The sequence below is a fragment of the Pseudophryne corroboree genome, chromosome 10, assembly GCF_028390025.1.
Source record: "Pseudophryne corroboree isolate aPseCor3 chromosome 10, aPseCor3.hap2, whole genome shotgun sequence".
NCBI lineage: Eukaryota > Metazoa > Chordata > Amphibia > Anura > Myobatrachidae > Pseudophryne > Pseudophryne corroboree.
Genome location: NC_086453.1, coordinates 81,341,071 through 81,363,538, shown reverse-complemented (window position 1 = coordinate 81,363,538; position 22,468 = coordinate 81,341,071). Strand labels below are relative to the sequence as shown.

Below are 22,468 nucleotides of genomic sequence, written 5' to 3'. Positions count from 1 at the left end.
GTTAACTGGGAGAAGGTCTATCAGGTAGCTGGCGCATGCTCCGCTAGTTTGGAAGTACAAGAAACCCAATTTCAGGTGTTAACCAGATGGTATTGCTGTCCTGTCGTTATACATAACTGTTATCCTACAGTTACCCCTCTCTGCTGGAGGTGCCTAAAACAGCCGGGTACTATGATACATATCTGATGGGAATGCTTTCTGATTGTTCCTTTTTGGAAGCAGATAATAGCCTTAGCTTCGGAAATCTCGGGTTATTTGGTCCCTCAAACTCCTTATTTTTGGCTACTTTCCCATTCGTCCATTCCGATCTTTCAATACAAAAATTCCTTTCTTAAACATATTAATAATGTTGCTAGAGCCATTGGCGTTCTCAAGCCCCTCCAACAGCGTGGAACTGGTGCTAAGGCTTGGACTTCTACATTATGATGGGCGATATCTTTTGTTTAGCCCCTGAAAAAACATCCAGAATTTGTGGCGTTGTGGTTTCAATGTATTGAATTGAAATCCTCTGATTCTTATGAAGCTCTTCTTCCAAAGTCTTGATTTACTTGGTGGTTTTATCTTTCTGAGCGCTACCTTTGAGGGGTTACTGTGATTGTGACTGTGTTTGCTTTTTGTTTACTGAGAATTAACTTACTGGCAGGGCCGGTTCTACACCTTGTGGCGCCCAGTGCGAAAGTTTCCACTGCCCCCCCACGGCGAATCAGTTAGTGCGTGCTGGAGGCACATGTCAAAAAAATAGGGGCCTGGCTTCATAGGGGATGGGCGTGGTCACAGTTATGCCCCCAGATTTGCCCCAAGTAGTTGTGCCCCCCAGTTGATTTGCCCCCTGTAGCTATGCCCCCAGTAGATTTGCCCCCTATAGCTATGCCCCCAGTAGTTGTGCCCTCTGTTGCTGTGCCCCCTGTTGCTTTGCCCCCTGTTGCTGTGCCCCCTCTAGCTATGCCCCCAGTAGTTGTGCCCCCTGTTGCTTTTTCCCCTGTTGCTGTGCCCCAGTAGTTGTGCCCCCTGTCACTGTGCCCCTTAGTAGCCGCTTACAAACACATACAAAAAAATAGGGGCCTGGCTTCATAGGGGATGGGCGTGGTCACAGTTATGCCCCCAGATTTGCCCCAAGTAGTTGTGCCCCCCAGTTGATTTGCCCCCTGTAGCTATGCCCCCAGTAGATTTGCCCCCTATAGCTATGCCCCCAGTAGTTGTGCCCTCTGTTGCTGTGCCCCCTGTTGCTTTGCCCCCTGTTGCTGTGCCCCCTCTAGCTATGCCCCCAGTAGTTGTGCCCCCTGTTGCTTTTTCCCCTGTTGCTGTGCCCCAGTAGTTGTGCCCCCTGTCACTGTGCCCCTTAGTAGCCGCTTACAAACACATACAAAAATAAAAATAAATACTTACCACTGCCCCGTTCCTGCTTCCCGACCGCTACTGCTGCTGCTCCGAATGGCCTCCCGCGGCTCCTCTCTATGGTCTCCCATAGCAGCGCCGCACAGACACTAGAGGTGAATAATGACCTCTAGTGTCTGTCACTGGAGCCAGCTGCAGCGGACGTCCACGGCGTCTGCTGTAGCAGGGGAGCATGGTGTGGGTAGGCGGCGGTGCCTGCAGGGTGACTGCAGCTGTGCCCCGAGGGCGCAAACATTGCTTGCCCGCACCAAGAATGGCACCTGCTTACTGGCCTACTGTTGCTGACTTACTAGCTGCACGTTCCTCTACCCAGTTGTCTCCCAGATCTGCCATTTCATCCTTCATTTTTCACTTTATTCCTTCTCCTATTCTTTATTTTCTTCTAATTCAGGTCCTACATTTTCACAAAACCTATGTGCTTGACAAAGCGGGTCTAACCCTCTGTGATCTTATAAGTGCACCTAGCCGTTGTTATTGCCTGCCACTATTCACTATATTTTTATGTCACTTGATCATCAGATTTCTTCAATTTACATTTTGCTATTATTCTGAGGTTATTATTGTAACCTGCTTATTATAAAATCCTGTCTCTGTAAATAAAGACTTTATAATAGACAAATAATATACATAAAACTTTCCTGTGGCAATTTATTTATTTGTTTTAACTCTTGCCATACTTGTGATTCTTAGAGATCTATTCTTTTCTTATTTCTGATGTTGGAGATTATTTACTAGCACAATGTGCGACGATTCATTTCCATTGTGCTAGCATACGTCAGGTAGGTCTTTTATAGCCCTAGTTAGGTGTGGCTCACAAGCCAGCCCTTTATAGAGATGTTCCCTTCTTTATCTGGGGGATGCAGTTAATATACCGGCTGTCGGGATCCTGGCATTTAGGATACCAACGCCGGAATCCCGACAGCCTGTAAAAATAAGAATTTACTCACCGGTAATTCTATTTCTCGTAGTCCGTAGTGGATGCTGGGGACTCCGTAAGGACCATGGGGAATAGACGGGCTCCGCAGGAGACTGGGCACTCTATAAGAAAGATTTGGTACTATCTGGTGTGCACTGGCTCCTCCCTCTATGCCCCTCCTCCAGACCTCAGTTAGGATACTGTGCCCGGAAGAGCTGACACAATAAGGAAGGATTTTGAATCCCGGGTAAGACTCATACCAGCCACACCAATCACACCGTATAACTCGTGATATTATACCCAGTTAACAGTATGAAATATAACTGAGCCTATCAACAGATGGCTCAACAATAACCCTTTAGTTAGGCAATAACTATATACAAGTATTGCAGACAATCCGCACTTGGGATGGGCGCCCAGCATCCACTACGGACTACGAGAAATAGAATTACCGGTGAGTAAATTCTTATTTTCTCTGACGTCCTAGTGGATGCTGGGGACTCCGTAAGGACCATGGGGATTATACCAAAGCTCCCAAACGGGCGGGAGAGTGCGGATGACTCTGCAGCACCGAATGAGAGAACTCAAGGTCCTCCTCAGCCAGGGTATCAAATTTGTAGAATTTAGCAAACGTGTTTGCCCCTGACCAAGTTGCAGCTCGGCAAAGTTGTAAAGCCGAGACCCCTCGGGCAGCCGCCCAAGATGAGCCCACCTTCCTCGTGGAATGGGCTTTCACTGATTTAGGATGCGGCAATCCAGCCGCAGAATGCGCCAGCTGAATTGTGCTACAAATCCAGCGAGCAATAGTCTGCTTAGAAGCAGGAGCACCTATTTTGTTGGGTGCATACAGGATAAAAAGCGAGTCCGTTTTCCTGACTCCAGCCGTCCTGGAAACATAAATTTTCAAGGCCCTGACTACGTCCAGTAACTTGGAATCCTCCAAGTCCCTAGTAGCCGCAGGCACCACAATAGGTTGGTTCAAGTGAAAAGCTGATACCACCTTAGGGAGAAACTGGGGACGAGTCCTCAATTCTGCCCTATCCATATGGAAAATCAGATAAGGGCTTTTACATGACAAAGCCGCCAATTCTGACACACGCCTGGCCGAAGCCAAGGCCAATAACATGACCACTTTCCATGTGAGATATTTCAGATCCACAGTTTTAAGTGGTTCAAACCAATGTGATTTTAGGAAACTCAACACCACATTGAGATCCCAAGGTGCCACAGGAGGCACAAAAGGGGGCTGAATATGAAGCACTCCCTTTACAAAAGTCTGAACTTCAGGCAGTGAAGCCAGTTCTTTCTGGAAGAAAATCGACAGAGCCGAAATCTGGACCTTAATGGAACCCAATTTTAGGCCCATAGTCACTCCCGACTGTAGGAAGTGCAGAAAACGACCCAGCTGAAATTCCTCTGTAGGGGCCTTCCTGGCCTCACACCACGCAACATATTTTCGCCAAATGCGGTGATAATGGTTTGCTGTTACTTCTTTCCTGGCTTTTATCAGCGTAGGAATGACTTCCTCCGGAATGCCCTTTTCTCTAACGTCCTAAGTGGATGCTGGGGACTCCGTCAGGACCATGGGGTTTAGCGGCTCCGCAGGAGACAGGGCACAATAATAAAAGCTTTAGGATCAGGTGGTGTGCACTGGCTCCTCCCCCTATGACCCTCCTCCAAGCCTCAGTTAGATCTTTGTGCCCGGCCGAGAAGGGTGCAATCTAGGTGGCTCTCCTGAGCTGCTTAGAATAAAAGTTTAAGTTAGGTTTTTTATTTTCAGTGAGTCCTGCTGGCAACAGGCTCACTGCTACGAAGGTCCGGAAACAGGCGGCAGAAGACTTTCAGTCTTCATAAGGTAGCGCACAGCACTGCAGCTGTGCGCCATTGTTGTCAGCACACTTCATACCAGTGGTCACTGAGGGTGCAGGGCGCTGGGGGGGGCGCCCTGGGCAGCAATGTATTATACCTTTTTTATGGCTAAAATACATCACATATAGCCCTTGAGGCTATATGGATGTATTTAACCCCTGCCAGATCTCACAAACTCCGGGAGAAGAGCCCGCCGTTTTAGGGGGCGGGGCCTATTCTCCTCAGCACACGGCGCCATTTTCCTGCTCAGCTCTGCTGTGAGGAAGGCTCCCAGGCTCTCCCCTGCATTGCACTACAGAAACAGGTTAAAACAGAGAGGGGGGGCACTTATTTGGCGATATGATTACATATGTGAAAATGCTATAAGGGAAAACACTTGTATAAGGGGTTGTCCCTGTATAATTATAGCGTTTTTGGTGTGTGCTGGCAAACTCTCCCTCTGTCTCCCCAAAGGGCTAGTGGGGTCCTGTCCTCTATCAGAGCATTCCCTGTGTGTGTGCTGTGTGTCGGTACGTGTGTGTCGACATGTAGGAGGACGATGTTGGTGAGGAGGCGGAGCAAATTGCCTGTTTTGGTGATGTCACTCTCTAGGGAGTCGACACCGGAATGGATGGCTTATTTAGGAATTACGTGATAATGTCAACACGATGCAAGGTCGGTTGACGACATGAGACGGCCGGCAAACAAATTAGTACCTGTCCAGGCGTCTCAGACACCGTCAGGGGCTTGTAAAAACGCCCATTTACCTCAGTTGGTCGACACAGACACGGACACTGACTTCAGTGTCGACGGTAAAGAAACAAACGTATTTTCCTTTAGGGCCACACGTTACATGTTAAGGGCAATGAAGGAGGTGTTACATATTTCTGATACTACAAGTACCACAAATAAGGGTATTATGTAGGATGGGAATAATCTACTTGTAGTTTTTCCTGAATCAGATAAATTAAAGTGTGTGATGATACGTGGGTTTCCTCCGATAGAAAATTATTGGAGGTATACCTTTTTCCCGCCAGAAGTGAGGGCGAGTTGGGAAACACACCTTAGGGTGGATAAGGCGCTCACACGCTTATAAAAACAAGTGGCGTTACCGTCTCCAGATACGGCCGCCCTCAAAGAGCCAGCTGATAGGAAGCTGAAAAATATCCTAAAAAGTATATACACACATACTGTTGTTATACTACGACCAGCAATCGCCTCAGCCTGGATGTGCAGCGCTGGGGGGGCTTGGTCGGATTTCCTGACTGAAAATATTGATACCCTTGACAGGAACAATATTTTATTGACTATAGAGCATTTTAAGGATGCATTTCTATATATGCGAGATGCGCAGAGGGATATTTGCATTCTGGCATCAAGAGTAGATGTGATGTCCATATCTGCCAGACGATGTTTATAGACACGACAGTGGTCAGGTGATGCAGATTCCAGACGGCACATGGAAATATTGCCGTATAAAGGGGCGGTCCATCGGACCTGGTGGCCATGGCAACAGCTGGAAAATCCACTTTTGTTACCCCAAGTCACATCTCAGCAGAAAAGGACACAGTCTTTTCAGTCTCAGTCCTTTCGTACCCATAAAGGCAGGCGGGCAAAAGGCCAGTCATATCTGCCCAGGGTTAGAGGAAAGGGAAGAAGACTGCAGCAGGCAGCCCATTCCCAGGAACAGAAGTCCTCCACAGCTTCTGCCAAGTCCGCAGCATGACGCTGGGGCCATACAAGCGGACTCAGGTGCGGTGGGGGGTCATCTCAAGAGTTTCAGCACGCAGTGGGCTCACTCGCAAGTGGACTCCTGGATCCTACACGTAGTATCCCAGGTGTACATTGGAAATTCGAGACGTCTTCCCCTCACAAGTTCCTGAAGTCTGCTTTACCAACGTCTCCCTCCGACAGGGAGGCAGTATTGGAAAAAAATTCACAGGCTGTATTCCCAGCAGGTGATAATCAAAGTACCCCTCCTACAACAGGGGAAGGGGTATTATTCCACACTATATTGTGGTACTGAAGCCAAACGGCTCGGTGAGATCAAAAAGATTTGAACAATTACATACAAGGGTTCAAATCAAGATGGAGTCACTCAGAGCAGTGATAGCGAACCAGGACGATATGGTGTCACTGGATATCAGGGACGCTTACCTACATGTCCAAATTTTGCCCTTCTCACCAAGGGTATCTCAGGTTCGTGGTACAGAACTGTCACTATCAGTTCAGACGCTGCCGTTTGGATTGCCCACGGCACCCCGGGTCTTTACCATGGTAATGGCCGAAATGATGATTCTTCCTAAAAGAAATATGGACGCTTTCCTGATAAGGGCAAGGTCCAAAGAACAGTTGGCGGTCGGAGTAGCACTATCTCAAGTAGTTCTACGACAGCACGAGTGGATTCTAAATATTCCAAAATCGCAGCTTTTTCCGACGACACGTCTAATGTTCCTAGGAATGATTCTGGACACAGTCCAGAAAAGGATGTTTTCTCCCGGAGAAGAAGACCAGGGAGTTATCCGAGCTAGTCAGGAACCTCCTAAAACCAGGAAAAGTATCAGTGCATCATTGCACAAGGGTCCTGTGAAAAATGGTGGTTTCTTACAAAGCGATCCCATTCGGTAGATTTCACGCAAGAACCTTTCAGTGGAATCTGCTGGGAAAATGGTCCGGATCACATCTTCAGATGCATCAGCGGACAACCCTGTCTCCAAGGACAAGGGTGTTTTCTTCTGCGGTGGCTGCAGAGTGCTCATCTATGAAAGGGCCGCAGATTCGACATTCAGGACTGGGTCCTGGTGACCACGGATGCCAGCCTGAGTGGCTGGGGAGCAGTCACACAAGGAAAAAATTTCCAGGGAGTGTGATCAAGTCTGGAGACTTCTTTCCACATAAATATACTGGAGCTAAGGGCAATTTACAAGGCTCTAAGCTTAGCAAGACCTCTGCTTCAAGGTCAGACGGTATTGATCCAGTGGGACAACATCACGGCAGTCGCCCACGTAAACAGACAGGGCGGCACATGAAGCAGGAGGGAAATGGCAGAAACTGCAAGGATTCTTCGCTGGGCGAAAAATCATGTGATAACACTCTCAGCAGTGTTAATTCCGGGAGTGGAAAACTGGGAAGCAAACTTCCTCAGCAGGCATAACCTCCACCCGGGAGAGTGGGGACTTCAGCGGGAAGTCTTCCACATGATTGTAAACCGTTGGGAAAAACCAAAGGTGGACATGATGGCGTCCCGCCTGAACAAAAAACTAGACAAATATTGCGCCAGGTCAAGGGACCCTCAGGCAATAGCGGTGGACGCTCTGGTAACACTGTGGGTGTACCAGTCAGGGTATGTGTTCCCTCCTATGCATCTCATACCAAAAGTACTGAGAATCATAAGAAGGAGATGAGTAAGAACGATACTCGTGGTTCCGGATGGGTCAAGAAGGACTTGGTACCCGGAACTTCAAGAGATGCTCACGGAAGAACCGTGGCCTCTACCTTTAAGAAAGGACCTGCTCCAGCAGGGGCCTTGTCTGTTCCAAGACTTACCGCGGCTGCGTTTGACGGCATGGCAGTTGAACGCCGCATCCTGAAAGGGCATTCCAGATGAAGTCATCCCTACCCTGGTCGAAGCCAGGAAGGATGTAACCGCAAAACATTTTCACCGCATTTGGCGAAAATATGTTGCGTGGTGTGAGGCCAAGAAGGTCCCTACAGAGGAATTCCAACTGGGTCGTTTCCTACATTTCCTGAAAACAGGACTGTCTATGGGCCTAAAATTAGGGTCCATTAAGGTTCAAAATTCGACCCTGTCAACTTTCTTCCAGAAAGAACTGGCTTCAGTGCCTGAAGTTCAGACGTTTGTAAAAGGGGTACTGCATATACAGCCTCCTTTTGTGCCCCCAGTGGCACCTTGGGATCTCAATGTTGTTTTGAGTTTCCTAAAGTCACATTGGTGATCCACTCACCACTGTGGAATTAAAATATTTCACGTGGAAGGTGAAGATTCTATTAGCCCTGGCTTCAGCCAAGCGTGTGTCAGAATGGGCGGCTTTATCATATAAAAGCCCTTACTTAATTTTTCATTCTGACAGGGCAAAATTGAGGACTCGTCCTCAATTTCTCCGTAAGGTGTTTTCTGTTTTTCACATGAACCAACCTATTGTGGTACCTGCGGCTACTAGGGACTTGGAGGACTCCAAGTTACTTGACGTTGTCAGGGCCCTGAAAATATATGTTTCCAGGACGACTGGAGTCAGAAAATCTGACTCGCTGTTTAGCCTGTATGCACCCAACAAGATGGGTGTTCCTGCTTCTAAGCAGACGATTGCTCGCTGGATTTGTGGTACAATTCAGCTTGCACATTCTGTGGCAGGCTTGCCACAGCCAAAATCAGTAAAAGCCCATTCCACAAGGAAGTGGGCTCATCTTGGGCGGCTGCCCGAGGGGTCTCGGCTTTACAACTTTGCCGAGCTGCTACTTGGTCAGGGGCACACCCTGACTGAGGAGGACCTGGAGTTCTCTCATTCGGTGCTGCAGAGTCATCCGCACTCTCCCGCCCGTTTGGGAGCTTTGGTATAATCCCCATGGTCCTGACGGAGTCCCCAGCATCCACTTAGGACGTTAGAGAAAATAAGAATTTACTTACCGATAATTCTATTTCTCGTAGTCCGTAGTGGATGCTGGGCGCCCATCCCAAGTGCGGATTGTCTGCAATACTTGTACATAGTTATTGTTACAAAAATCGGGTTATTCTTGTTGTGAGCCATCTTTTCAGAGGCTCCTTCGTTGTTATCATACTGTTAACTGGGTTCAGATCACAGGTTGTACGGTGTGATTGGTGTGGCTGGTATGAGTCTTACCCGGGATTCAATATCCTTCCTTATTATGCACGCTCGTCCGGGCACAGTATCCTAACTGAGGCTTGGAGGAGGGTCATAGGGGGAGGAGCCAGTGCACACCACCTGATCCTAAAGCTTTTATTATTGTGCCCTGTCTCCTGCGGAGCCGCTAAACCCCATGGTCCTGATGGAGTCCCCAGCATCCACTACGGACTACGAGAAATAGAATTATCGGTAAGTAAATTCTTATTTTCCTATAGGATCCGGAATTCAACCGCCATGCCGTCAAACGCAGCCGCGGTAAGTCTTGGAACAGACAGGGCCCCTGCTGTAGCAGATCCTGTCTGAGCGGTAGAGGCCATGAGTCCTCTGATAACATTTCTTGAAGTTCTGGGTACCAAGCTCTTCTTGGCCAATCCGGAACCACGAGTATCGTTCTTACTCCTCGCCTTCTAATTATTCTCAGTACCTTTGGTATGAGAGGCAGAGGAGGGAACACATAAACCGACTGGTACACCCATGGTGTCACTAGAGCGTCCACAGCTATCGCCTGAGGGTCCCTTGACCTGGCGCAATATCTCTTTAGCTTTTTGTTGAGGCGGGACGCCATCATGTCCACCTGTGGCCTTTCCCAACGGTTTACCAACAGCAGGAAGACTTCTGGATGAAGTCCCCACTCTCCCGGGTGTAGGTCGTGTCTGCTGAGGAAGTCTGCTTCCCAGTTGTCCACTCCCGGAATGAACACTGCTGACAGTGCTAGTACGTGATTTTCCGCCCATCGGAGAATCCTTGTGGCTTCTGCCATCGCCATCCTGCTTCTTGTGCCGCCCTGTCGGTTTACATGGGCGACTGCCGTGATGTTGTCTGATTGGATCAGAACCGTCTGGTTTTGAAGCAGGGGCCTTGCCTGACTTAGGGCATTGTAAATGGCCCTCAGTTCCAGAATATTTATGTGTAGGGACGACTCCTGACTTGACCAAAGTCCCTGGAAATTTCTTCCCTGTGCGACTGCGCCCCAGCCTCGAAGGCTGGCATCCGTGGTCACCAGGACCCAGTCCTGTATGCCGAATCTGCGGCCCTCTAGAAGATGAGCACTCTGCAGCCACCACAGTAGAGACACCCTGGTCCTTGGAGACAGGGTTATCAGTTGATGCATCTGAAGATGCGATCCCGACCACTTGTCCAAGAGGTCTCACTGGAAGGTCCTTGCATGGAACCTGCCGAATGGAATTGCTTCGTATGAAGCCACCATTTTTCCCAGGACTCGTGTGCAGTGATGCACCGATACCCGTTTTGGTTTTAGGAGGTCTCTGACTAGAGATGACAGCTCCTTGGCTTTCTCCTGCGGGAGAAACACTTTTTTCTGTTCTGTGTCCAGAATCATCCCCAGGAACAGTAAGCGTGTGGAAGGAACCAGTTGTGACTTTGGAATGTTTAGAATCCAGCCATGCTGTTGTAGCACTTCCCGAGATAGTGCTACTCCGACCAGTAACTGCTCCCTGGACCTCGCCTTTATTAGGAGATCGTCCAAGTACGGGATAATTAAAACTCCCTTTTTTCGAAGGAGTATCATCATTTCTGCCATTACCTTGGTAAACACCCTCGGTGCCGTGGACAGTCCAAACGGTAGTGTCTGGAATTGGTAATGGCAATCCTGTACCACAAATCTGAGGTACTCCTGGTGAGGAAGGTAAATTGGGACATGCAGGTAAGCATCCTTGATGTCCAGGGATACCATGTAATCCCCCTCGTCCAGGCTTGCAATAACCGCCCTGAGCGATTCCATCTTGAACTTGAATCTTTTTATGTATGTGTTCAAGGATTTCAAATTTAAAATGGGTCTCACCGAACCGTCCGGTTTCGGTACCACAAACAGTGTGGAATAGTAACCCCGTCCTTGTTGAAGTAGGGGTACCTTGACTATCACCTGCTGGGAATACAGCTTGTGAATTGCCTCTAGTACAGCCTCCCTGCCCGAGGGAGTTGTCGGTAAGGCCGATTTGAGGAAACGGCGGGGGGGAGGCGCCTCGAATTCCAGCTTGTACCCCTGAGATACTACTTGAAGGATCCAGGGATCCACCCGTGAGCAAACCCACTGATCGCTGAAATTTTTGAGGCGGCCCCCCACCGTACCTGGCTCCGCCTGTGGAGCCCCACCGTCATGCGGCGGATTTGGAAGAAGCGGGGGAGGACTTTTGTTCCTGGGAACCTGCTGTGTGTTGCAGTTTTTTTCCCCTTCCTCTGCCTCTAGACAGAAAGGACCCGCCTTTTCCCCGCCTGTTTTTCTGGGGTCGAAAGGACTGTACCTGATAATACGGCGCTTTCTTAGGCTGTGAGGGGACATGGGGCAAAAATGCTGACTTCCCAGCTGTTGCTGTGGAAACAAGGTCTGAGAGACCATCCCCGAATAACTCCTCACCCTTATAAGGCAAAACTTCCATGTGCCTTTTAGAATCTGCATCCCCTGTCCACTGCCGAGTCCATAAGCCTCTCCTAGCAGAAATGGACAATGCACTTATTCTAGATGCCAGCCGGCAGATCTCCCTCTGTGCATCTCTCATGTACAAGACTGAGTCTTTTATATGCTCTACGGTTAGCAATATAGTGTCCCTGTCTAGGGTGTCAATATTTTCCGACAGGGAATCTGACCAAGCAGCAGCAGCACTGCACATCCACGCTGAAGCAATAGCTGGTCTCAGTATAACACCAGTGTGTGTATATATAGACTTTAGGATAGCCTCCTGCTTTCTATCAGCAGGTTCCTTTAGGGCGGCCGTATCCGGAGACGGTAGTATCAGAAATGTGTAATACCTCATTCATTGCCTCAATCATGCAACGAATGGCCCTAGTGGACATTAAATTTGACTCATCGTCGTCGACACTGGTATCAGTATCCGTGTCGACATCTGTGTCTGCCATCTGAGGTAGTGGGCGTTTCAGAGCCCCTGATGGCCTTTGAATTGTCTGGGCAGGCACGAGCTGAGAAGCCGGCTGTCCCGCATTTGGCATGTCGTCAAATTTTTTATGTAAGGAGTCGACACTTCCACGTAATTCCTTCCATAAGTCCATCCACTCAGGTGTCTGCCCCGCAGGGGGTGACATCACATTTATAGGCATCTGCTCCGCCTCCACATAAGCCTCCTCATCAAACATGTCGACACAGCCGTACCGACACACCGCACACACACAGGGAATGCTCTTAAAGGAGACAGGACCCCACAAAAGCTCTTTGGGGAGACAGAGAGAGAGTATGCCAGCACACACCAGAGCGCTATATAATGCAGGGACTAACTGAATTATGTCCCCTTATAGCTGCTATAAGTTATACTGCGCCTAAATTTAGTGCCCCCCCTCTCTTTTTTACCCTTTCTGTAGTGTAGACTGCAGGGGAGAGTCAGGGAGCTTCCTTCCAGCGGAACTGTGAGGGAGAAATGGCGCCAGTGTGCTGAGGGAGATGGCTCCGCCCCTTTTTCGGCGGACTTTTCTCCCGCTTTTTTCTGTATTCTGGCAGGGGTAATTACCACATATATAGCCTCTGGGGCTATATATTGTGGTTATTTTGCCAGCCAAGGTGTTTTTATTGCTGCTCAGGGCGCCCCCCCCCCCCAGCGCCCTGCACCCTCAGTGACCGGAGTGTGAAGTGTGTATGAGGAGCAATGGCGCACAGCTGCAGTGCTGTGCGCTACCTTGGTGAAGACTGAAGTCTTCTGCCGCCGATTTTCCGGACCATCTTCTTGCTTCTGGCTCTGTAAGGGGGACGGCGGCGCGGCTCCGGGAACGAACACCAAGGACGGGTCCTGCGGTCGATCCCTCTGGAGCTAATGGTGTCCAGTAGCCTAAGAAGCCCAAGCTAGCTGCAAGCAGGTAGGTTCGCTTCTTCTCCCCTTAGTCCCTCGTTGCAGTGAGCCTGTTGCCAGCAGGTCTCACTGTAAAATAAAAAACCTAACATATACTTTCTTTCTAGGAGCTCAGGAGAGCCCCTAGTGTGCATCCAGCTCAGCCGGGCACAGAAATCTAACTGAGGTCTGGAGGAGGGGCATAGAGGGAGGAGCCAGTGCACACCAGATAGTACCAAATCTTTCTTATAGAGTGCCCAGTCTCCTGCGGAGCCCGTCTATTCCCCATGGTCCTTACGGAGTCCCCAGCATCCACTAGGACGTCAGAGAAATGCAGATGACTGGAAGACTGACCGCAGCCCCATATTCCCACTTGGGTGGTGGGTCCACACAACCACCCGAGTGAGAATATAATCTGTGGCTAGCGCAGCAAGCCCGCGAGGGGACTCGCTGTGTTCACTGCCGAGATACAGGCTGGTGGGATGCCGCTGTCTGTATACTGACAGCCAGCATCCCGTCTGTCAAGATCACGTATGTATTCCTATCTGGGAGGTGAGTACATTTAACTGCAATGTAAGAGTGCTGAGCATACTGTATGCACAAGTGCTAGATACTTGCAAAATACAGGGGACCCTTGACGTGGGCTGCAAGCTTAAATGTTTTGATCAAAATATGACCAGAATCCCCTCTGTTTTATTTGCTACATACACACAGATTTGCAGTATATTATTGTTAACGCTGATATTAAACGTCTTTCTGTTTTGTATATGGCATTAATATTGCCGCGCAGCTGGTACCATGTATAATATGGGTCAAACCAAGTGCTGGCATATTTCCTTTCTGTTTTGTGTCCAGATACTTGTTTGACTGGATTGCGGCACATTTGTACTCTCATTAGCAATTATAGCTGTAACGTCTAATCTGTACAAAAAAATTTGCTCTATAAGGCCAAACCCATTGCTCAACTAAAATTAAAATAAGGAAGCGGTTGAGTTGTGTTTTAAAATATAAATATGTGAAAATTCCAGCGGTAAAGCTCAGCTGACAAACGTCAGGAGATTGAATGTTGCTGTTTTTTTCTTTGTTTCCTACGGATGGAGCCACGCTCATCTATGCTTCTCTGCTGCACCTAGGTGCACCAAGGTTTAGAAGCATAAGCCTTTCATCTATTGTTCTCAGCTGCAATACAATACAGAGAGAACAATACAGCAGGGGATTAAGTCATTACAGGAGCTGATTAAATCCGACTGCCCTGGCTCAGTTAATCCTATTAAAGGCATAGATGAGGAGGGCTCCATCTGTGTAATCACCTTTTCTTCTTTGTTTCCTATAATCTGTCAGATTTTTTCACATCATTTTAGTGTATGCTAATGCACGCTGTCACTGTCTTGCCAGAACTGAAATTAACCTTGGAGCGGCGCAGGGCAGCACTTCGATCCTTTTATACGCTCGCCATATCTCGCTACTTCCAAACAGAGCAGCATGATGGGAAGAACAGTAAGTTCTACGTACACATACAGTACTATCATATCCATGACTAAACTTTTAACAAACTAGTTTTTGGTTTTCTTTTTTTAATAATATTTGAAAGATGTTTTATGCCCAATTTAAATGAAGGGAAAAAAGTGCATGTGTGTGTATGTAAATATATAATGTAGAATATCAGGTCCACACTCTCAGCTTCAAATATCCAATGGGCGGTTCTCCATGAAGGCCAATGCAGACCATACAATATAGAAACCAAATGTACAGGCAATCACCACTATCCACCAAAAATAAGATTTTACTTACCGATAAATCTATTTCTCGTAGTCCGTAGTGGATGCTGGGGACTCCGTCAGGACCATGGGGAATAGCGGCTCCGCAGGAGACAGGGCACAAAAGTAAAAGCTTTAGGATCAGGTGGTGTGCACTGGCTCCTCCCCCTATGACCCTCCTCCAAGCCTCAGTTAGGATACTGTGCCCGGACGAGCGTACACAATAAGGAAGGATTTTGAATCCCGGGTAAGACTCCTACCAGCCACACCAATCACACTGTACAACCTGTGATCTGAACCCAGTTAACAGCATGATAACAGCGGAGCCTCTGAAAAGATGGCTCACAACAATAATAACCCGATTTTTGTAACAATAACTATGTACAAGTATTGCAGACAATCCGCACTTGGGATGGGCGCCCAGCATCCACTACGGACTACGAGAAATAGATTTATCGGTAAGTAAAATCTTATTTTCTCTGACGTCCTAGTGGATGCTGGGGACTCCGTCAGGACCATGGGGATTATACCAAAGCTCCCAAACGGGCGGGAGAGTGCGGATGACTCTGCAGCACCGAATGAGAGAACTCCAGGTCCTCTTTAGCCAGGGTATCAAATTTGTAGAATTTTACAAACGTGTTCTCCCCCGACCACGTAGCTGCTCGGCAGAGTTGTAATGCCGAGACCCCTCGGGCAGCCGCCCAGGATGAGCCCACCTTCCTTGTGGAATGGGCCTTGACAGAATTAGGCTGTGGCAGGCCTGCCACAGAATGTGCAAGTTGAAATGTGCTACAAATCCAACGAGCAATCGTCTGCTTAGAAGCAAGAGCACCCAGTTTGTTGGGTGCATACAGGATAACAGCGAGTCAGTTTTCCTGACTCCAGCCGTCCTGGAAACCTATATTTTCAGGGCCCTGACAACATCTAGCAACTTGGAGTCCTCCAAGTCCCTAGTAGCCGCAGGTACCACAATAAGCTGGTTCAGGTGAAACGCTGACACCACCTTAGGAAGAAACTGGGGACGAGTCCGCAGTTCTGCCCTGTCCGAATGGACAATCAGATATGGCTTTTGTGAGACAAAGCCGCCAATTCTGACACTCGCCTGGCCGAGGCCAGGGCCAACAGCATGGTCACTTTCCATGTGAGATATTTCAAATCCACAGATTTGAGCGGTTTAAAATGTGATTTGAGGAATCCCAGAACTACGTTGAGATCCCACAGTGCCACTGGAGGCACAAAAAGGGGGTTGTATATGCAATACTCCCTTGACAAACTTCTGGACTTCAGGAACTGAAGCCAATTCTTTCTGGAAGAAAATTTTCAGGGCCGAAATTTGAACCTTAATCGACCCCAATTTGAGGCCCATAGACACTCCTGTTTGCAGGAAATGCAGGAATCGACCGAGTTGAAATTTCTTCGTGGGGCCTTCCTGGCCTCACACCACGCAACATATTTTCGCCACATGTGGTGATAATGTTTTGCGGTCACCTCCTTCCTGGCTTTGACCAGGGTAGGAATGACCTCTTCCGGAATGCCTTTTTCCCTTAGGATCTGGCGTTCCACCGCCATGCCGTCAAACGCAGCCGCGGTAAGTCTTGGAACAGACCTGGTACTTGCTGAAGCAAGTCCCTTCTTAGCGGCAGAGGCCATGAGTCCTCTGTGAGCATTTCTTGAAGTTCCGGGTGCCACGTCCTTCTTGGCCAATCCGGAGCCACGAGTATAGTTCTTACTCCTCTACGTCTTATAATTCTCAGTACCTTGGTTATGAGAAGCAGAGGAGGGAACACATACACCGACTGGTACACCCACGGTGTTACCAGAACGTCCACAGATATTGCTTGAGGGTCTCTTGACCTGGCGCAATACCTGTCCAGTTTTTTGTTCAGGCGGGACGCCATCATGTCCACCTTTGGTCTTTCCCAACGGTTCACAATCATGTGGAATACTTCCCGATGAAGTCCCCACTCTCCCGGGTGGAGGTCGTGCCTGCTGAGGAAGTCTGCTTCCCAGTTGTCCACTCCCGGAATGAACACTGCTGACAGTGCTATCACATGATTTTTCGCCCAGCGAAGAATCCTTGCAGTTTCTGCCATTGCCCTCCTGCTTCTTGTGCCGCCCTGTCTGTTTACGTGGGCGACTGCCGTGATGTTGTCCCACTGGATCAATACCGGCTGACCTTGAAGCAGAGGTCTTGCTAAGCTTAGAACATTGTAAATTGCCCTTAGCTCCAGTATATTTATGTGGAGAGAAGTCTCCAGACTTGATCACACTCCCTGGAAATTTTTTCCCTGTGTGACTGCTCCCCAGCCTCTCAGGCTGGCATCCGTGGTCACCAGGACCCAGTCCTGAATGCCGAGTCTGCGGCCCTTTAGTAGATGAGCACTCTGCAGCCACCGCAGAAGAAACACCCTTGTCCTTGGAGACAGGGTTATCCGCTGATGCATCTGAAGATGCAATCCGAACCATTTTTCCAGCAGATCCCACTGAAAAGTTCTTGCGTGAAATCTACCGAATGGAATCGCTTCGTAAGAAGCCACCATTTTTCCCCGGACCCTTGTGCAATGATGCACTGACACTTTTCCTGGTTTTAGGAGGTTCCTGACTAGCTCGGATAACTCCCTGGCTTTCTTCTCCGGGAGAAACACCTTTTTCTGGACTGTGTCCAGAATCATCCCTAGGAACAGCAGACGTGTCGTCGGAAACAGCTGCGGTTTTGGAATATTTAGAATCCACCCGTGCTGTCGTAGAACTACTTGAGATAGTGCTACTCCGACCTCCAACTGTTCTCTGGACCTTGCCCCTATCAGGAGATCGTCCATTTTCTTTGAAGAAGAATCATCATTTCGGCCATTACCTTGGTAAGGACCCGGGGTGCCGTGGACAATCCAACCGGCAGCGTCTGAAACTGATAGTGACAGTTCTGTACCACGAACCTGAGGTACCCTTGGTGAGAAGGGCAAATTGGGACATGGAGGTAAGCATCCCTGATGTCCCGGGACACCATATAGTCCCCTTCTTCCTGGTTCGCTATCACTGCTCTGAGTGACTCCATCTTGATTTGAACCTTTGTATGTAAGTGTTCAACTATTTCAGATTTAGAATAGGTCTCACCGAGCCGTCTGGCTTCAGTACCACAATATAGTGTGGAATAATACCCCTTTCCTTGTTGTAGGAGGGGTACTTTGATTATCACCTGCTGGGAATACAGCTTGTGAATTGTTTCCACTACTGCCTCCCTGTCGGAGGGAGACGTTGGTAAAGCAGACTTCAGGAACCTGCGAGGGGGAGACGTCTCGAATTTCCAATCTGTACCCCTGGGATACTACTTGTAGGATCCAGGGGTCCACTTGCGAGTGAGCCCACTGCGTGCTGAAACTCTTGAGACGACCCCCCCCCACCGCACCTGAGTCCGCTTGTACGGCCCCAGCGTCATGCTGAGGACTTGGCAGAAGCGGTGGAGGGCTTCTGTTTCTGGGAATGGGCTGCCTGCTGCAGTCTTCTTCCCTTTCCTCTATCCCATGGCAGATATGACTGGCCTTTTGCCCGCTTGCCCTTATGGGGACGAAAGGACTGAGGCTGAAAAGACGTTGTCTTTTTCTCCTTTATACGGCAATACTTCCATGTGCCGTTTGGAATCTGCAGCACCTGACCACTGTCGTGTCCATAAACAACTTCTGGCAGATATGGACATCGCACTTACTCTTGATGCCAGAGTGCAAATATCCCTCTGTGCATCTCGCATATATAGAAATGCATCCTTTAAATGCTCTATAGTCAATAAAATACTGTCCCTGTCAAGGGTATCAATATTTTCAGTCAGGGAATCCGACCAAGCCACCCCAGCGCTGCACATCCAGGCTGAGGCGATCGCTGGTCGCAGTATAACACCAGTATGTGTGTATATACTTTTTAGGATATTTTCCAGCCTCCTATCAGCTGGCTCCTTGAGGGCGGCCCTATCTGGAGACGGTACCACCACTTGTTTTGATAAGCGTGTGAGCGCCTTATCCACCCTAAGGGGTGTTTCCCAACGCGCCCTAACTTCTGGCGGGAAAGGGTATACCGCCAATAATTTTCTATCGGGGGAAACCCACGCATCATCACACACTTCATTTAATTTATCTGATTCAGGAAAAACTACAGGTAGTTTTTTCACACTCCACATAATACCCTTTTTTGTGGTACTTGTAGTATCAGAAATATGTAACACCTCCTTCATTGCCCTTAACAAGTAACGTGTGGCCCTAAAGGAAAATACGTTTGTTTCTTCACCGTCGACACTGGAGTCAGTGTCCGTGTCTGTGTCGACCGACTGAGGTAAAAGGACGTTTTAACGCCCCTGACGGTGTTTGAGACGCCTGGACCGGTACTAATTGGTTTGCCGGCCGTCTCATGTCGTCAACCGACCTTGCAGCGTGTTGACATTATCACGTAATTCCTTAAATAAGCCATCCATTCCGGTGTCGACTCCCTAGAGAGTGACATCACCATTACAGGCAATTGCTCCGCCTCCTCACCAACATCGTCCTCATACATGTCGACACACACGTACCGACACACAGCACACACACAGGGAATGCTCTGATAGAGGACAGGACCCCACTAGCCCTTTGGGGAGACAGAGGGAGAGTTTGCCAGCACACACCAAAAACGCTATAATTATACAGGGACAACCTTTATATAAGTGTTTTTCCCTTATAGCATTTTAATATATATAGTCATATCGCCAAATAAGTGCCCCCCCTCTCTGTTTTAACCCTGTTTCTGTAGTGCAGTGCAGGGGGGAGCCAGGGAGCCTTCCCACCAGCATTTCTGTGAGGGAAAATGGCGCTGTGTGCTGAGGAGAATAGGCCCCGCCCCCTTTTCGGCGGGCTTCTTCTCCCGTTTTTCTGAGACCTGGCAGGGGTTAAATACATCCATATAGCCCCCAGGGGCTATATGTGATGTATTTTTAGCCAGAATAAGGTACTATCATTGCTGCCCAGGGCGCCCCCCCCAGCGCCCTGCACCCTCAGTGACCGCTGCTATGAAGTGTGCTGACAACAATGGCGCACAGCTGCAGTGCTGTGCGCTACCTTATGAAGACTGAAAAGTCTTCTGCCGCCGGTTTCTGGACCTCTTCACTTTTCGGCATCTGCAAGGGGGTCGGCGGCGCGGCTCCGGGACGAACCCCAGGGTGAGACCTGTGTTCCGACTCCCTCTGGAGCTAATGGTGTCCAGTAGCCTAAGAAGCCAATCCATCCTACACGCAGGTGAGTTCACTTCTCTCCCCTAAGTCCCTCGATGCAGTGAGCCTGTTGCCAGCAGGACTCACTGAAAATAAAAAACCTAACAAAACTTTTACTCTAAGCAGCTCTTTAGGAGAGCCACCTAGATTGCACCCTTCTCGGCCGGGCACAAAAATCTAACTGAGGCTTGGAGGAGGGTCATAGGGGGAGGAGCCAGTGCACACCACCTGATCCTAAAGCTTTTACTTTTGTGCCCTGTCTCCTGCGGAGCCGCTATTCCCCATGGTCCTGACGGAGTCCCCAGCATCCACTAGGACGTCAGAGAAAAGCTATTCATTGTACCTCACAGGTGCATCACAGGAGCAGTTAATAGCAGCATGTCATCGATGTTTCGGTTCTACAAAAACCTTTTTCGAGGTATGGATCAATGCATCCAACGGTCACCCATCAGCCAATGGTCACCCAGTGCCATATATACACATAATGCCCCCAGTAGTGCCATATATACATATAATGGCCCCAGTATAGTGCCAGATACACATAATGGCCCCAGTATAGTGTCAGATAAACATAATGGCCCCAGTATAGTGTCAGATACACATAATGGCCCCAGTATAGTGTCAGATACACAATGCCCCCAGTATAGTGCCACCTGGACATGGTGGATGGGCCCATATTTTGGGTTAAATTTGTGCGAAGAGCTTCACTTATACCTCATGTGAGAGTTTATCAAAATTATCTTGACTGTCAGTATTCTTAGTGCTTAGAGTGTGCACTGGCATTTTTCTATTTCCTGTGTGGTACTAGAAGTTTCAACCTGACCACTACGCCTACTGTGCTGCTTTATTAAGTGTCCTCTCAGCCTATACCATGGCGTCCTCATTCATAATGAAAGGATATATAGGGAATACTTTCATAATGCCTGTAAACATTTACATCCAAAATCCCTTCTGTTTAAAAATCAGAAGAAGTGAAATAGCAGCAAGTTAATGTAACCTAGTAAAGCAACTATTAAATGTTATTAGGTGATTGTATAGATGCCTCTTTACATGGTACTGTATCCTGCCCAGTTCTGCAAAACTGGAATTCTGTATAAACTCCAATGTAGTGTGGTATAGAAGCTCTATAGTATTTAGGCCGGCAGTCAATAGGTCAACACCATATGGTCGACAGATATAAGGTGGACATGACCAAAAGGTATACAGGGTCAATAGATCGACATGACAATGGTCGACACATGCTTTTTGGCTTAAATCATGTGTTGACTATTGTCGTGTGGACGTTTTATACCTGTCGACCTTTTGTACCTGTCAGTCAAATGCATGTCAGCCATATGGTGTCGACCTACTGACTGGCTACCTAGACACTGTAGATCTATCATCCGGCACCACTCCAGTGTAGGCTCAGGAGATTGGTGTGGAAAATATACACTCCACTGCAAATAACAATTGCGGAGATGACTGTACTAGCTGTGCTGCTTTGAACCATTACTGACAGAGGATAATTCTAGCACGTAAGCATTTAGGTAACAAAACCTTTCAGTGCTAATAGCTCCATATCTGCCGATTTCTAGAAAGCTACAAAAGAGCTCTTTAAGTAAACATTACATGTGCAATAAATGTATTTACTTTCTTTAGTTGTATTTGTTTTTTAGATACTGCCACATCTGGCATCCTTATCCACTTAACTAGATCATTTTTTATTTTTTTTCATAACCCGTTTAGGAATTGACTTTCTTTCTTTTTTTGTCACCAATTTCATTATGTTTAGACCATATTTTTTTAAGTATTTATATATTTCATTGTAAAAAATGCATGGAGAGGGCTGCTCACAGGGATAAATTTACTAAGATGGGAGTTCTGTTTAAGATGGGATGTTGCATTAACAACCAATCAGATTCCACTTCTCATTTATCTAGCACCTTCTAGAAGGTAATACCTGGAATCTGATTGGTTGCTATGGGCAACATCCCATCTTAAATAGAACTCCCATCTTAGTAAATTTACCCCACATTGTCTATAGGGAATGTAGACAGGATCCTGACGCTCATAATCCTGACCGATCCCGATGGTAAGTATAAAGTTAGGGTTAGGTTGCGGAAGGGTACTGTTATGGTTAGGCTACGGGAAGGGGCGGGAGAAGACGGCTAGGGTTAGGCTATGAGAGGGGACGATTAGGATTAGGCTGCGGGAGGGGACGGTTAGGCTACGTGAGGGGACGGTTAGGCTTAGGCTGCAGGAGGGGATGGTTACGCTTAGGCTGTGGGAGGGGACGGTTAGGATTGTTGGTATTTCGACCGGTGGGGGCTCACAGTGTCAGGGGATGTAGTCAGGATTGTAACACTCACAATACCATCAGATCCTGATGGTAAGTATAAGGTTTAAGGTTAAGATGCAGGAGGGGATGGTTAGGGTAAGGACTGTCAGGATTACCCAACCTGTCTATAGGCCTCAATTATAACAGCGGCGGATTGGGACACCTGGCCAGTCTCCACCTGCCCAGTCCCGTTGTCCCCTTAGTGGCAGCCAGTAAGTCCTTCATTGGGGCTGGCTGCTGTGAATGGTCCCCTCAACCCGCGGCCGGGCTGGCTTAAACTGATGGCCGGGCCAACTCACACTGCCACACCACAGATGCGCTTCCGGAATTTGTG

The 22,468-nt window shown here is 48.4% G+C and overlaps 1 protein-coding gene across 4 annotated transcripts in view; it reads left to right on the top strand.

Moving 5' to 3' along the window:
• FUZ (fuzzy planar cell polarity protein) overlaps positions 1-22,468 on the top strand; it is a 322,221-nt gene that overhangs the window by 277,051 nt on the left and 22,702 nt on the right. For all 4 annotated transcript variants that reach the window (XM_063942537.1, XM_063942538.1, XM_063942536.1 and 1 more), the window contains one exon: positions 14,229-14,330. In XM_063942537.1, the coding sequence (XP_063798607.1) occupies positions 14,229-14,330 (102 nt within the window). The remainder of the gene's footprint in view (positions 1-14,228; positions 14,331-22,468) is intronic.